This window comes from Dipodomys spectabilis, unplaced genomic scaffold (assembly GCF_019054845.1).
Source record: "Dipodomys spectabilis isolate Male_0828 unplaced genomic scaffold, ASM1905484v1 ptg000657l, whole genome shotgun sequence".
Lineage (NCBI taxonomy): Eukaryota > Metazoa > Chordata > Mammalia > Rodentia > Heteromyidae > Dipodomys > Dipodomys spectabilis.
The window spans coordinates 896,923-911,036 of record NW_024871334.1 but is presented as its reverse complement, the minus strand read 5'-3'; the positions used below and the strand labels follow the sequence as shown (position 1 = coordinate 911,036).

At 60.1% G+C, this 14,114-nt stretch overlaps 1 long non-coding RNA gene and 1 gene segment (V, D, J or C); both read right to left on the bottom strand.

Annotated features, from left to right (window-relative positions):
* Positions 1–323: 323 nt before the first annotated feature.
* On the bottom strand, positions 324–4,691 carry LOC122101366. The gene is made up of 2 exons (XR_006146361.1): positions 4,321–4,691; positions 324–2,800 (listed from the first exon to the last, which is right to left on the bottom strand). It is a non-coding gene; the product is annotated as an uncharacterized LOC122101366 (long non-coding RNA).
* A 950-nt stretch (positions 4,692–5,641) lies between these two features.
* LOC122101411 lies at positions 5,642–13,830 on the bottom strand. The segment is given in 5 exon segments: positions 5,642–6,079; positions 6,188–6,514; positions 6,606–6,650; positions 6,945–7,410; positions 13,579–13,830. Coding segments are annotated over 5 exon segments (1,413 nt in total).
* Positions 13,831–14,114: the final 284 nt, after the last annotated feature.

The window sequence follows — 14,114 nt, the reverse complement described above, 5'->3', positions numbered from 1 at the left end:
CAGGGACAGCGTCCACACCCTGAGTTCAAGCCCCAGGAATAGGCAAAAAAAAAAAAAAAAAAAAGAAAGGAGAAAGAAGAAATGTTCTCTTTATCTGACTTAAGTAACTGTAACCATTCTGTAATTACCTGTATAATAACTATAAAAATTAAACATCCACACAAATGAAACAGTCATAACAAAAACTAAATGGACCACAACTGGCTAATAAATACATGATGAAAATGTTTCACGTCTTTGCTAGAAGGAAAAAGCTTAAGGAAAACTGTGTCGCTGTTCTGCCTTAGCCAACAGAATGGCATGAAGAAATAAATGACAATGGGTAGGCGGTGAGGAAATGGCACCTTTATTCACTGCCAGAGGCAATGGACACCAGCTCAGCTTTTGCAGAAATCAGTATGACCTTTCCCCACAGTGAAGGCTAGAATTCCTCTCACAGCTCCCTAGTACGACAGGCGGTGTCGCCCCAAATCCACGTCAGGCGGTGTGGAGAGGCCTGCCCAGGAGTGTTCTAGTGGCAGCACTCCCAGGATTGCAGCCACCGTCACTGGAGGATGGCCGTCCTCCCAGGCCCAGACACCACTGGCTGCCCACTCACACGGGGTGAGCGGGGAGGCTGGACACCCGCAGAAGGCGGCCAGGGCCTGTCAGACGCAGCCCCGACCAGCTGCCCGCTGAGGACGGGCGAGGAGGCAGGCATGTGCGTGCAGTGGCGTGAGGCGTGGCCATCACCGGTGGGTGCCATTGTGTCTTCTGCTGAAAATGGCGGCCCCTGGAGTGCGACTCGTTAGGAGAAATAAGCCAGACTGAGAAAGACCAGCACTCGGTTTTCTCTCACGTGTGCGTGCTAGAAAAGGCCAATAACAGGATGATCTGTGTGACCAAAGGAGACGTGGAGACTGGCGGGGCCAAACGGTGTCTGGGGGCCAGGTGCGGCCTGCAGGTGCAGGTGGAGGAAGCCACCAGGAGAACTCTAGGTCTGTGCAAGTCCTGTCCATTGCCACAGGCAGAAAGGAAGGAGGGGTGCACAGATGAGAACGAGAACTTCTAGACTCCTTTTCAAAGATTAGCTGCTGCCAGTGTTGACTCTGTAAAGCTTCATGTCCAGAAGACACTGACAAGTTGAATCAAACAATATGCAAAGGTAATTGGGCCTTGGGCCTCATTTTCCTTCTGTGGGCGTGGTGTGCCGTCCGCGGGTCAAGCTGGCCAGCTTGGTGACCTTGTTGCCACTGCAACCGTGGGAACCAGCTTCTCAGAATCAGTCTGTCTTTCCAAATACGTTACCAGGCTACGAGTACCCTGCTAGCTCTACTATTTGTAGAACTGAACTCCTTCACTAAGGCTGGTTTAGCATCCAAAAGTCTGGGAATCCAGCTTAGTTGGATGATGTCTGCCTAGCACCATAGGCCCCCAGTGTGATTCCCAGAAGTGCAAACACAGCAACCCAACCATAGAAAAAGTTGAGGACAGTCCATCACACGTGTAGGCTCAGACCAGCAGATGAAGACAATAAACTTCCTAACATTGAACAGCATTTCCCATGAGGGTCTCAGCCATCTTTAGAGAGAGACTATCCTCAGATGGACAAAGGAAACCTTTACAGTGACCATCACAGTTCATGACAAGAAACAAGAAGCCTTCCCCTAGGAGCAGGGGCCAGTGCACCTTGTCCCTAAACCACCATTGTTCCAGCAGGAGCTGGAGGGGCCGGCTAGTGCATTCCGAGGGGAAAGTGGGGCCCAAGGTATGAAGCTTAGGGAGGGAGAAACAGGCCTCCTGGGTCCAAACCCCGTGTGACCTGTGTGTGTGCCGCATCCCAAAGAGCTGCCTTGGATGGAGCTGTGATGGCTGCGGGAGGAGCACCTGCTCCCAGGCCCCGTCCTGGAGCCGCCCCCACCTGGCAGATGCCTGTCCTCCTCACCGGACCTCAGCCCTTCCACCTGGCGGAAGGGCCCGGCCCGAGCCCCACAGCGGCCGTGCGCCCGGGGCCCTTTCCTGTGTGTGTCACGAGTGGAGCCTGGAGCTGGGGGAGGGGCAGTGGGCTGTCCCCAGAGGCGGGGTGGCCGGAGTCAGCTGACTGCTGCCTCACGGCCATGGCAAGCCCGCGGGGCGAGAGGAGGGCAGCGCACCGAGCCCCATCCGACGGGACGCCCCATTTCAGACTCGAGACGGGCCGGGTGTCAGGGTAGGATGGAGCCTAGCGGGGCACAGTTGGGGCCCAGGCCGCAGCCTGACCCAGGCAGCGCCTCTGAACCGGTCAGGGCCCCGGGAGGTGTGCCTCCCGTCCTGGTGGTGGACATCCCACGCAAGGCTCTGACGTGAGGCCTGCTCTCAGAAAACTCCCATGTCCGGCTGGCACGGGTGACGTTGTCTCCAGGCTTGTCATCTGCACTTAGGACGTCCACCCCATAGGTGACTCCCTGCAGCCCCGAGGACAGAGGTGACCCAGGGAGGGACGGGCCTCGGCTGCCACCACAGGGGTCCTGCTGGGTGCTGAGGAGGGTTGTCCTGTCCACGGTGCTGGGGCCGTGGTAGAGCCTGCTGTTCATGTGCTCCTCCACGGGCAGAACGTTCCAGAGCGAAGCTTCAAGAGGCCGCAGGTTCAGGGGGCAGGGAGGACGAGGGACAGGTTGGCCGGGCTGTGGGGCTGCTTGACTCGATGGGCAGCATCCCACAGGGCTCTGGGAAGCCCTGGTCCATGCAGGAGGCGGTCCTAGGAGCCCTGCATAATCATGTTCCTGTAGTCAGGGGCGATTGTCTGCTTGAGCTCCACCACCGAGGAGAAGATCCACTTCACCTGTGGGTCAGCAGCGGTGAGCCAGGCACAGCACCCGGATGCCACCCTCCAGCCCATGAAGGAAAACGGGGACTGCGTGAGAGAACGTGGGACAGTGTGGAGGACAGATGGACAGTGTGGACAGATGGACAGTGTGCACCGATGGACAGTGTGGACAGCATGGCACAGTGTGGAGAGATGAACAGTGTGGACAGATTGGCAGTGTGGACAGCATGGGGCAGTGTGGACAGATGGACAGTGTGGACAGCATGGGACAGTGTATACAGATGGACAGTGTGGACAGCATGGGACAGTGTGGACAGATGGACAGTGTGGACAGATGGGACAGTGTGGAGGACAGATGGACAGTGTGGACAGATGGATAATGTGGACAGATGGACAGTGTGGACTGTGGACAGATGGGCCAGTGTGGACAGATGGGCCAGTGTGGACAGCATGGGGTAGTGCGGACAGATGGACAGTGTGGACAGATGGGCCAGTGTGGACAGATGGACAGTGTGGACAACATGGGGCAGTGCAGACAGATGGACAGTGTGGAGGACAGATGGACAGTGTGGACAAATGGATAGTGTGGACAGATGACAGTGTGGACAGATGGACAGAGTGGACAGATGGACAGTGTGGACAACATGGGGCAGTGCGGACAGATGGACAGTGTGGACAGATGGACAGTGTGGATAGATGGGACAGTGTGGAGGACAGATGGACAGTGTGGACAAATGGACAGTGTGGACAGATGACAGTGTGGACAGCATGGGACAGTGTGGACAGCATGGGGCAGTGTCGACAGATGGACAGTTTGGACAGATGGACAGTCTGGACAGATGGACAGTGTGGACAGATGGACAGTGTGGACAGAGGGGGCAGTGTGGACAGATGGACACTGTGGACAGATGGTACAGTGTGGACAGATGGACAGTGTGGACAGATGGACAGTGTGGACAGAGGGGGCAGTGTGGACAGATGGACAGTGTGGAAAGATGGACAGTGTGGACAGAGGGTACAGTGTGGACAGATGGACAGTGTGGACAGAGGGGGCAGTGTGGACAGATCGACAGTGTGGACAGATGGTACAGTGTGGACAGAGGGGGCAGTGTGGACAGCATGGACAGTGTGGACAGATCGGACAGTGTGGAGGACAGATGGACAGTGTGGACAGATGGGACAGTGTGGACAGATGGACAGTGTGGACAGAGGGGGCAGTGTGGACATATGGACAGTGTGGACAGATGGACAGTGTGGACAGATGGGACAGTGTGGACAGATGGACAGTGTGGACAGATGGGACAGTGTGGACAGATGGACAGTGTGGACAGATGGGACAGTGTGGAGGACAGATGGACAGCGTGCAGGCCTTCAGAAGGACAGTGTGGACAGAGGGGACAGTGTGGTATGGTGTCGCACTGATGGTAAGGTATGGGACTCCGTGGAAAGGCAGAGGCACAGCTTGGACATCACAGAGACCCTGTGGTTCAGCCCGGGGACACACAGTGGGACCGCGTGGGGACACGGTGGCCGACCTTGAAGAGTGTGACGGTGGCGCTGTAGCACACGCTGAGCAGGAAGAGGGTGATGAAGATGGTGATGGTCGTCCAGAGTCCGTCCAGCTCCCCGTCCTGGGCCTCAGCACAGGTCTCGTCCAGGTCCAGCTCTGGACAGGGAGGGGGTGGTCAGTGTGCCCAGCGGGGCTGAGGGACGCCCTGTGTGGCAGGGTGTGTCTCGCAGGGCGGCCAGGGAGGAAGGGGCAGTGGGCCGGGCCAGCGGCTCCCATGTGGGGCGGCAAAAGCGCCCAGTGTCCCACCAACTGGGGCTCAGGTCCAGGCCCAGGCAGATTCCTGGTCCTGGAAGGTGGCTGGGAAAGTCTGTCCCTCCCCGAGGGGTCAGCTGCTCAGTGCTGGTGGTCACAAGCGTCAGGGCTGGACACCCTGCAGCAGTGTCTGTCCCTGGCCTTCTCCCTGCCCTGGCGTCCAGGCCCAGAGCGCCAGAGCGCACAGGTCCATTCCCAGTGGAGCCTGGGCTGAGGGGAGGAGAGCGCGTGGCTTGGGGGCAGGACGCATAAACTAGGGGCGCGTCTCCTGTGTGTGAGGTGGGCTCAGGTCCAGGGCTGTGTGGGCAGCGGGGGTGCGGGTGGCCGGAGGGGAGGGCTGGGCGCCTGTGGGTGATGTGAGGTCAGGGATGGGCCCGAGCTCAGTGAGTGTCCCCTGCTGGGTGTGTGCTGTTCAGGTTGCCGTGTGAGGCCCAGTGTGGTGGAGTGTGTGTGCACGGGTGTGCAGCATGTGCGTGTGTGAGCAGGGCCCGTGGTCTGCGGTGCTGAGCAGGTGTGGTGAGGGTCGTGGCTGTGTCCTCCGGGCGTGTGGACCGTGTGTCCCGAGGCACAGTGGCGCCTGCTCTGTTCCTGAGTGCACGGCAGAGCTGCTCCAGGGCCTGTGGCTGCCCTGTCTCCTGTGGGTGAGGTGGGGGCCAACGGTGTGTCTGGGCGTGGGGGACAGTGCCTCTCCAGGCAGAGGCAGGCTGGTGTGCGGTGGGCACTGGGAGACGGGTGGGCAGAGGGAGGGAAGAGGGCAGAGTGGTGGAGGCTGGTCTTGTTCCGTGTGCCTGCCCTCTTGGGCTGGGCTCCGAGGGTGTGTGTAAGGCTGTGTGTCCCGAGGCCGTGGGCCGGGAGGGATGCCTGAGGGAGGGGCTGTGGGGCCTGGGCCAAGTCCCTAGCTGGCTTCCCCACTGGGCGTCATCTGGCCGAATCCCTCCCGGGTGATGGCGGCCGAGCCCTTGGAGCCCGGCCTGTCCCCACTGCACAAGGCCCAGGCAGGAGATGGGCTCTGAGCCTCAGAAAAGACCAGGACATCCTCGCAGGTCCCAGGCTTCACTGGGTGCTTTATTTACATGGGGAGGGGTGGCAGGTGCCAGCCTCCTGTGGACCGAGGCCCAGAGGGAGGCACCGGCTGCTGAGGCCCAGCTCTCATTTACCCGGAGACCGGGAGATGGTCTTCTGCGTGAAGTGGTTGTGCAGGGCCTCGTGCATCACAGAGCAGGTGAAGCTGTCTCCTCTCTCCCACCTGCTCTTGTCTACTGGCAGCTTGCTGTAGAGGAAGTAGGACCCATCGGAGTCCAAGACGAGCGAGGTGCTCTTGTAGTTCTCCTCTGGCTGGCCATTGCTCCTCCATTCCACAAAGATATCCTCAGGGTAGAACCCTTGTGCCAAGCAGGTCAGGCTGAGCTTTGGGTTGGTCATCTGCTCTCTCGGTGGTGGCAAGACATACACTTGTGGCTCTCGGGCTTGCCCTGTGGGGACAGAGGTCAGCAGAGGTCACTGCCGGGGCCGAGGGCTGTCCACGCCAGGCTCCGCCCTGTGGGCGTGGCCACCCGGCCCTCTCAGCGCATTGCTCCCACCTTTGACTTTGGAGATGGTTTTCTCGATGGGGGCTGGGAGGTCCTTGTTCTTGACTTTGCACTTGAACTCCTTTCCTGACAGCCAGTCCTGGTGCCGGATGGGCAGGACGCTGACCACTCGGAGTGTGCTGTTGTACTGCTGTTCTGGGCGCTGGGTCTGGGCCTCGTGTACCTCCACATTGTCCATAAACCAGGTGATCTCAGCGTTAGGGTTATCCTGGCTCAGGTCTACTACCACACATGTGACCTTGGGGGTCAGAGAAATCGTGAGGGTGTCCTGGGGCTTCGGGGGAAATATGAAGACAGATGGTCCTCCTACACAATTTTCTATTGATGGAGAGATCAATAAGTTAGTGATCTGCCAGGGCCAACCTCTTTAGGTCAGCTTCAATGGGCCTTCCTTCCCTCCTGGACTTACCTGGGCACATGGAACATTGGGAAGGAGGGTTTTCTCTTCTAGGCTCTGCAGAAACAAGGTTTTGGTTACTGGGGCTGAGGGAGGAGGAGCCACACAGAGCTGGGAGATGGCCCTGGGGAAGGCTCGGGTCCCATGCTGACTGGGCCTGCTGTGGTCCTGGGCACCAGGAGACCCGTGTCCACCCTGTCTGTCCAGGGGGTCCGGAAGGCATGCACTGAGAACACCTCTTCCTGCCTGAGCGATGGGTGCAGATGCCTCCCATCACCTCTGGGGTCCCCTCCCTGGCTGGCGCTGTGCAAGCCTGGCTCCCGGGGACCCTCCCTCAGGCTGTCTCCTTACCAATGATCTTGTCCACCTTGGTGTTGCTGGCCGGGTGGACTACATGGCAGGTGACGGTCTGGCTGGGCCAGGTGCTGGAGGACACCGTCACCATGCTGTTGAGTGAGTAGAGCCCTGACTTCAGAACAGATGGGAAGGTGCGCACGCCGCTGGTCAACTCGGCCGCTCCGGACTTCCATGACACGGTGACCAGCTCGGGGAAGAAGCCGCTGACCAGGCAGCCCAGGGACGCCGTGGAGCCAGAACTGACTCCACAGCTGGGAGCCAAGGGGAAGACGGATGGGGCTGTGGTGCTGGCTGCAAGAGAGGAAGTACCAAGAGAGTGTGGTGGGGGACATGGCTGCCCCAGGCCCGTGTCCCAGCCCCGTGAGGGCCCAGACCTCCTGTCCAGTCCTGTGAGGGCCCAGACCCCGCGTCCCTGCACCTCAGAGCCCAGACCCCATGTCCCTGTCCTGTTTGTGCTGTGCTATGTCCCCACGCCCTCTGCCCTTCATGACCTCTTGCCCAATCTGTCTGTGCTGTGTGTCGTGGCCCGGGGTCCTGACTCTGCTGTGGGTCGTGGCCCGGGGTCCTGGCTTTGCTGTGGGTCGTGGCCCGGGGTCCTGACTCTGCTGTGGGTCATGGTCCTGGGTCCTGGCTGTGCTGTGGGTGAGGGTAACAGGGCTGGGACACAGGCCTGGGCTCAACCCTTCTGTGCTGCTGGCCCAGCTCCAGCCCTAGAACCCTGGCCCTCGCATTTGCCTTTGAGGGCTTTGTCTTGTAGAACTTGCTGTGAGGCTAGGCAGCCCAGCCGAGCCGAGCCAGCCCCCTTCTCCTCTCTACTCCCCCCCTCCCCCCCGCCCCCTGGTCTGGGCTCTGGGCTCTGGAACATTCCCTGAAGTGATCCCTGCCACCTCCTACTCATCCGTGGGACCCTACCCCTGCTGTCTGGGATCTTAGGCTTGTGAGATGGCCCATCCTTGGACATGGCCCCTGCTCCCGTCTTCCTGGGTTGCGTCCTGAGGGTCAGTCACGGCCCCTCCCTTCCTGTCCCCTCCTGTTCCCAGCGGAGGCCCTGACCTGTCCTGGCTTCTAGGTGCTTCCTGCAGGTGCAGGCGCGGTGTGGTGGGTGGGGTCTGCGGGCTTTCACCCTCCCTCCGCCCTCCCTCCCCTGGTGGATCAGCATGTCCGGATCCCAGGGGTGTTTCTTCTGTCCTCCAGGTGGGGTGTCCGCATCCCCCCTCTGTCCCCTCTGACCTGGCAACAGTTTCCTGCTCATCTCTGCGGGCCTGTGAGCTGCCCCTACTCAAGCCTGAACATGGCCTTGTCTTCCTCTGTGTTGTTCACAGCCCAGGCCTGCTGTGCTGCCTGGCAGGTTTTCCTCAGGGCAGTCTGCTCAGATCCACAGGGTGGGAGCTGCCATTCCCCAGCCCCCGGCAGCCCTGTGCCTCCTGCGGGTGTTTAGCCCCAGGGCCCTTCTCATGCACACCCCCTATCCCCACGGCCCACCCTGGCCCCCAGCACTGGCCCTGCCTGGGAACTCAGCCTGAGCGCTGAGCCCTGCCCCACCTGCCAACCTCACCCAGCCTGCACTCCTCAACCTGGGACCTCTGTCCTCCTAGGCCCAGGCCTGTGTCAGCTGCAGGGCAGCTTGGGCTCAGAGCTCCGGGAGCTCGGGGCAGAGCAGGGACAGTGAGCTGGGCTGGGCTTGGATGGGAGTGGTCCCTGAGCTTCTGGGCCTTCCCTAGCTGGGCCTCTCCCTCCCCCCCCCCCCCCCCCCCCGGGTCCCCAGCCCTCAGCGGCCCATGCTTCCCACATCTGTTGCACTCTTACCAGAGCCCAGACGCCTTGAGGTTGGCCTGGACGCTGTCCTGAGCCAGTCCCTGACTCCCATGCCTCTCACTTGATCCAGCTGCCGTGCCCCTGCTCTGAGCCTGCTCCCCCGAGCTCCTGAAGATGCCCTGTCCCTCCAGCCCCCCAACATTCTCCAGCTGCCCAAAAGCTGCTCTGTGCCTGCTCCCCCGAGCTCCTGAAGATGCCCTGTCCCTCCAGCCCCCCAACATTCTCCAGCTGCCCAAAAGCTGCTCTGTGCCTGCTCCCCCGAGCTCCTGAAGATGCCCTGTCCCTCCAGCCCCCCAACATTCTCCAGCTGCCCAAAAGCTGCTCTGTGCCTGCTCCCCCGAGCTCCTGAAGATGCCCTGTCCCTCCAGCCCCCCAATATTCCCCAGCTCTCCTGTATCTGGTCTGTAACTGCTCCCCTGAGCTCCTGGCTCTGCCCTGTTCCTCTGGCCCCTAATATTCTCTAGCTCCCCTGTACCTGGTCTGTAACTGCTCCCCTGAGTTTGTGCAGCTGCCCTGTCCCTGCAGCCCCCCAGTATTCTCCCGCTCCCCTGTATCTGGTCTGTAACAGCTCCCTGAGCTCCTGAAGGTGCCCTGTCCTTCTAGCCCCCCAATATTCCCCAGCTCCCTAAAGTTGCTCTGTGCCTGCTCCCCTGAGCTCCTGGGCTGACCTGTCCCTCCAGCCCCCAATATTCTCAAGCTCCCCTCTGTCTGCTCTGTAACTGCTCCCCTGAGGTCCTGGGGCTACTGTATCCCTCCAGCCCCCCAACATTCTCCAGCTGCCCTGTACTTGGTCTGTAACTGCTCCGCTGAGCTCCTGGGGCTGCCAAGTCCCTCCAGCCCCCCAACATTCTCCAGCTCCCCTGTACCTGGTCTGTAACTGCTCCCCTGAGCTCCTGCGCTACTGTGTCCCTCCAGCCCCCCAACATTCTCCAGCTCCCCTGTACCTGGTCTGTGCCTGCTCCCCTGAGCTCCTGGGGCTACTGTATCCCTCCAGACCCCCAACATCTCTAGCTCGCCTGTAACTAATTTGTGCCTGCTCTCTTGAACTCCTGGGGCTGCTCTGTTCTTCCAGCCCCCCAACATTCTCCAACTGCCCTGTAGCTGCTCTGTGCCTGTTCCCCTGAGCTCCTTGGGTTGCCTTATCCCTCCAGCCCCCCAACATTCTCCAGCTCCCCTGTACCTGTCTGTATCTGTTCCCCTGAGCTCAAGCAGCTGCCCTGTCCCTGCAGCCCCCCAATATTCTCCAGCTCCCCTGTATCTGGTCTGTAACTGCTCCCTGAGCTCCTGAAGATTCCCTGTCCCTCTGGCCCCCCAATATTCCCCAGCTCCCTAAAGTTGCTCTGTGCCTGCTCCCCTGAGCTCCTGGGCTGCCCTGTCCCTCCGGCCCCCCAATATTTTCAAGCTCTCCTGTATCTTGTCTGTAACTCCTCCCCTGAGATACCTGGGGCTTCCTGTTCCTCCAGCCCCCTAATATTTTCCTGCTCTCCTGTATCTGGTCTGTACTTGCTCCCCTGAGCTCCTGGGTCTGTGCTGTCCCTCCAGCCCCCCAATATTTTCCAGGTCTCCTGTCCCTGGTCTGTAACTGCTCCCCTGAGATACCTGGGGCTGCCCTGTTCCTCCAGCCCCCCAACATTCTCCAGCCCCCCTGTATCTGGTCTGTAACTCATCTCCTAAGCCCCTGAAGGTACCTGTTCCTCCGGCCCCCAATATTCCCCAGCTCCCCTAAAGTTGCTCTGTGCCTGCTCCCCTGAGCTTCTGGGGCTGTCCTGTCCCTCCATCCCCCCAGTATTCTCCAGCTCCCCTGTATCTGGTCTGTGCCTGCTCCGCTGTGCTCCTGGGTCTGCCCTGTCTCTCCAGCCCCCCAATATTCTCCAGCTGCCCTGTACCTGGTCTGTAACTGCTCCCCTGGGATACCTGGAGCTGCCCTGTCCCTCTCACCCCCCAACATTCTCCAGCTCTCCTGTATCTGGTCTGTAACTGCTCCCCTGAGCTCCTGGGGCTGCCCTGTCCCTCCAGCCCCCCAATATTTTCAAGCTCCCCTGTACCAGGTCTGTAACTGCTCCCCTGAGATACCTGGGGCTGCCCTGTTCCTCCAGCCCCCCAAAATTCTCCAGCTCTCCTGTATCTGGTCTGTAATTCCTCCCCTGAGCCCCTGAAGGTGCCCTGTCCCTCCAGCCCCCCAATATTTCCCAGCTCCCCTAAAGCTGCTCTGTGCCTGCTCCCCTGAGCTCCTGGGGCTGCCCTGTCACTCTGCCCCCCAATATTCTCTAGTTCCCCTGTACCTGTTTAGTACTTGCTCCCCTGAGCTCCTGGGTCTGCCCTGTCCCTCTGGCCCCGAATATTATCCAGCTCCCCTGTATCTGGTCTGTAACTCCTCTCGTGAGCTCCTGGGGCTGCCCTGTCCCTCCAGCCCCCTAATATTCTCAGGCTCCCATAAAGCTGCTCTGTGCCTGCTCCCCTGAGCTCCTGGGCTTGCCCTGTCCCTGCAGCCCCCAACATTCTCCAGCTCCCCTGTATCTGGTCTGTAACTGCTCCCTGAGCTCCTGAAAGTGCTCTGTCCCCTCCAGACCCCCAATATTCTCCAGCTCCCCTAAAGCACCTCTGTGTCTGCTCTCCTGAGCTCCTGGGCCTGCCCTGTCCCTCTGGCCCCGAATATTATCCAGCTCCCCTGTATCTGGTCTGTAACTGCTCCCCTGAGCTCCTGAAGGTGCCGTGTCCCTCCAGCCCCCCAATATTCCACAGCTCCCCTAAAGCTGCTCTGTACCTGCTGCCCTGAGCTCCTGGGGCTGCCCTGTCCCTCCAGCCCCCCAATATTCTCCAGCTCCCCTGTATCTGGTCTGTGCCTGCTGCCCTGAGCTCCTGGGGCTGCCCTACCCCTCCAGCCCCGCAACGTTCTCCAGCTGCCCTGCCTCTACCCTGGGCCTGCTCCCTGTGCCCCCACGCCTGCCCTGTCCCTCCAGACTCACCCCTGCCCTGGCCAGCGTTGTTGCTATGCTCTGGCTCCTGCTGTTCTGGCACCACTGGCTTTCAGCATCCCCAGAGCTGCTGCTCAGGCTGCCGGCTCCACCTTGGCTCCTTGAGCTCCTGGGCTCCCATCCCAGAACTGCCACTCGCGGCAACACTGCAGCTGCTCTGTCCCCACTCCCGAGCTCCTAACCATCCGTGTGCCCCATCCCACTGGCCCCTTTCCCACAGCTGCTCCAGTCTCACTCCCAGGACGCCTGGGAGCTCCTGGTTCTAGGACTCCACCTGCACTAGCTCAGCTGGGCTGCATTGTCACTGTCCCGGGTGCCACCCCCCTGCTAGCACCTGCTGCCTACCATAGTTCCAGCTGCTCTGCTCTTGCTCTCTGAGTTCCAGGGTGTCCCTGCCCACTCTGCCCTACCTCAGCTGAAGTCTGATCCATTCCTGACTTCTTCTCTCGCCCAGTACTGGACGGGCTCCTGGGCGCCCAGGGCAGCCTCTCTATCTCCAGCTAGCTCTCCCTGCAGAGCTCAGATGTGCTGCTGGCCCATCAGATGGGTCAAAGACCGCAACCTTTGTTCTTCTCCTCTGCTCTCTGTTCTGGAAGCTTCTGGCAGTCTGTTTCATCTGGTCCATTCTTCTGTGATCACAAGGACAGGCCAAGACCATTCTCAAGGCCTCTTCTGGCCAGCTCATGCCATCCTAGAGGAAGATCCTTGTTGGCCTTGGAGAATTCTGCTCTGGAGGCTGTGTCTGTATTGGGCTCTGGATGGGGGTTGAAGGCAGCTGCCTTCCCGTAGCAGCTGCAAGGCCTTCTGGGTCTCCCCACAGCTTCCTGCGCTCCTGTGGGCTGTGGGCTGCCCAGAGGAGGAAGGTCCGATGCCCCTGTCCTGCGGCCTCTCCAGTCACAGTCTGTCCTCCACGGGGCCACCTCTCTGTGTGGAGGCAGCTCCTGTCTCTAGCTGCTCTGGTCCCTGGGGCCACCAGCTCATCTCTACGTCTTGCCTCCTAGGAGTCTCTGCCTTTGTCCCCACAGGTGTGGATGCCACCCCACCCCCAACCTGCACAACTAAGAATGAGATTGAAACTAGGTGGCATGAGGTCTTCCTGAAGTTCCCCTTTCTTTTGGGGGTTTCTGTGTGTGTTGGGAGGGGGAGTCTAGGCCTGGCTGTGCTTTTTCCGTGGGTGGCTGGGTGATGGGTGAGGTGCAGGGATGCAGGGGCAAGAGCAAGCATCTGGGCCTCACCTGCTGTTCTGCTCTCCTGGCCGGCAGGGGTCCCTGGGCTGGCACATGTCCACTTTGAGATGTCAGGGATCTCACTGGGCTGATGGACAGCAGTGGTGGCAATCTCCATCTCTATGAAGCTCCTCCTCCCTCAAGAGACTCTGAAGCAGCCTCTGACATGGGGAGGAGGGTGAGGAGAGGGGCCTGGGAGAGTGCTGTGTGGATGAGGAGGGAGGGGTGGGGTGCAGGGCTCTCCCAGAGCTCCCAGGCTGGGCAGGCATGGGTGTGGCTCCTGCTGGCCACCAGGAGGAGGCTGGATGGACTAGAGATGGATCTGGGCAGGATTGGTCCCTAGATCAGGCACTACCCAGAGAACCAGACGTGCCATAGTTCTGGGATGAGAGACCCCCATCTCTGTGCATAGTTAAGTCTACAGAAAGGAGAAGAGGAGAAGAGAAGTCCATTCAAGGCCTTAGTGGGAGGCTGACATAGCCTTGGGGCTGAGGCCAGTACCAGCCTTGAAAGGCATAGAGGTTGGCTGATGAGTTGGGTCACCGAGCCATAGTACCAGGGCCAAGAGCTAGCCCATCTAAGCCAAGGCAAGAAAAGGGGCTTCCCTGGCACCTGGTGGTGCTTCTGGGAAGGAGGTGGGTGTGGGGATCCCAGAACCTGAAATAGGGTCATAGAGGAAACATCTGGGATCTTGCCTTGACGAGGCCCTTTTCCTGAGCTGGGACCACAGAGAGGCCCCTTCAGGGTACAGATGGCAGCTGGAGTTGGTCTTAGGCAGACAGGCGCAGGGATGCTCAGGGCCTCTGTCTGCACATCATTATCACGTCCTTTCCACGAAATGTGCACCCATGAGGACAGGGCCATCGTGGTCCTTGTGTCCCACAGGCCCCACTGGCTCCCTGGCATGAATGGGTAGAGGGAGTTGAGAATACCCAGCGGCCCCGGGGTGCTGAGTGCCTGTTGCTGTGACGTGGAGACAGCTACTCTTGGTCTGACGTTGTCTGGGCGGATCGAAGTTTATCATGGCTCAGATTCAAAGGCTGGGTACTGACAAGGGCCTCAGACAGTGCAGGCACACAGGGGAGGCCAAGGAGGCTATAGATGGGTGGCCAGGCCTTGTGCTGGCTGGGTAGTGACAGCTCAGGGGA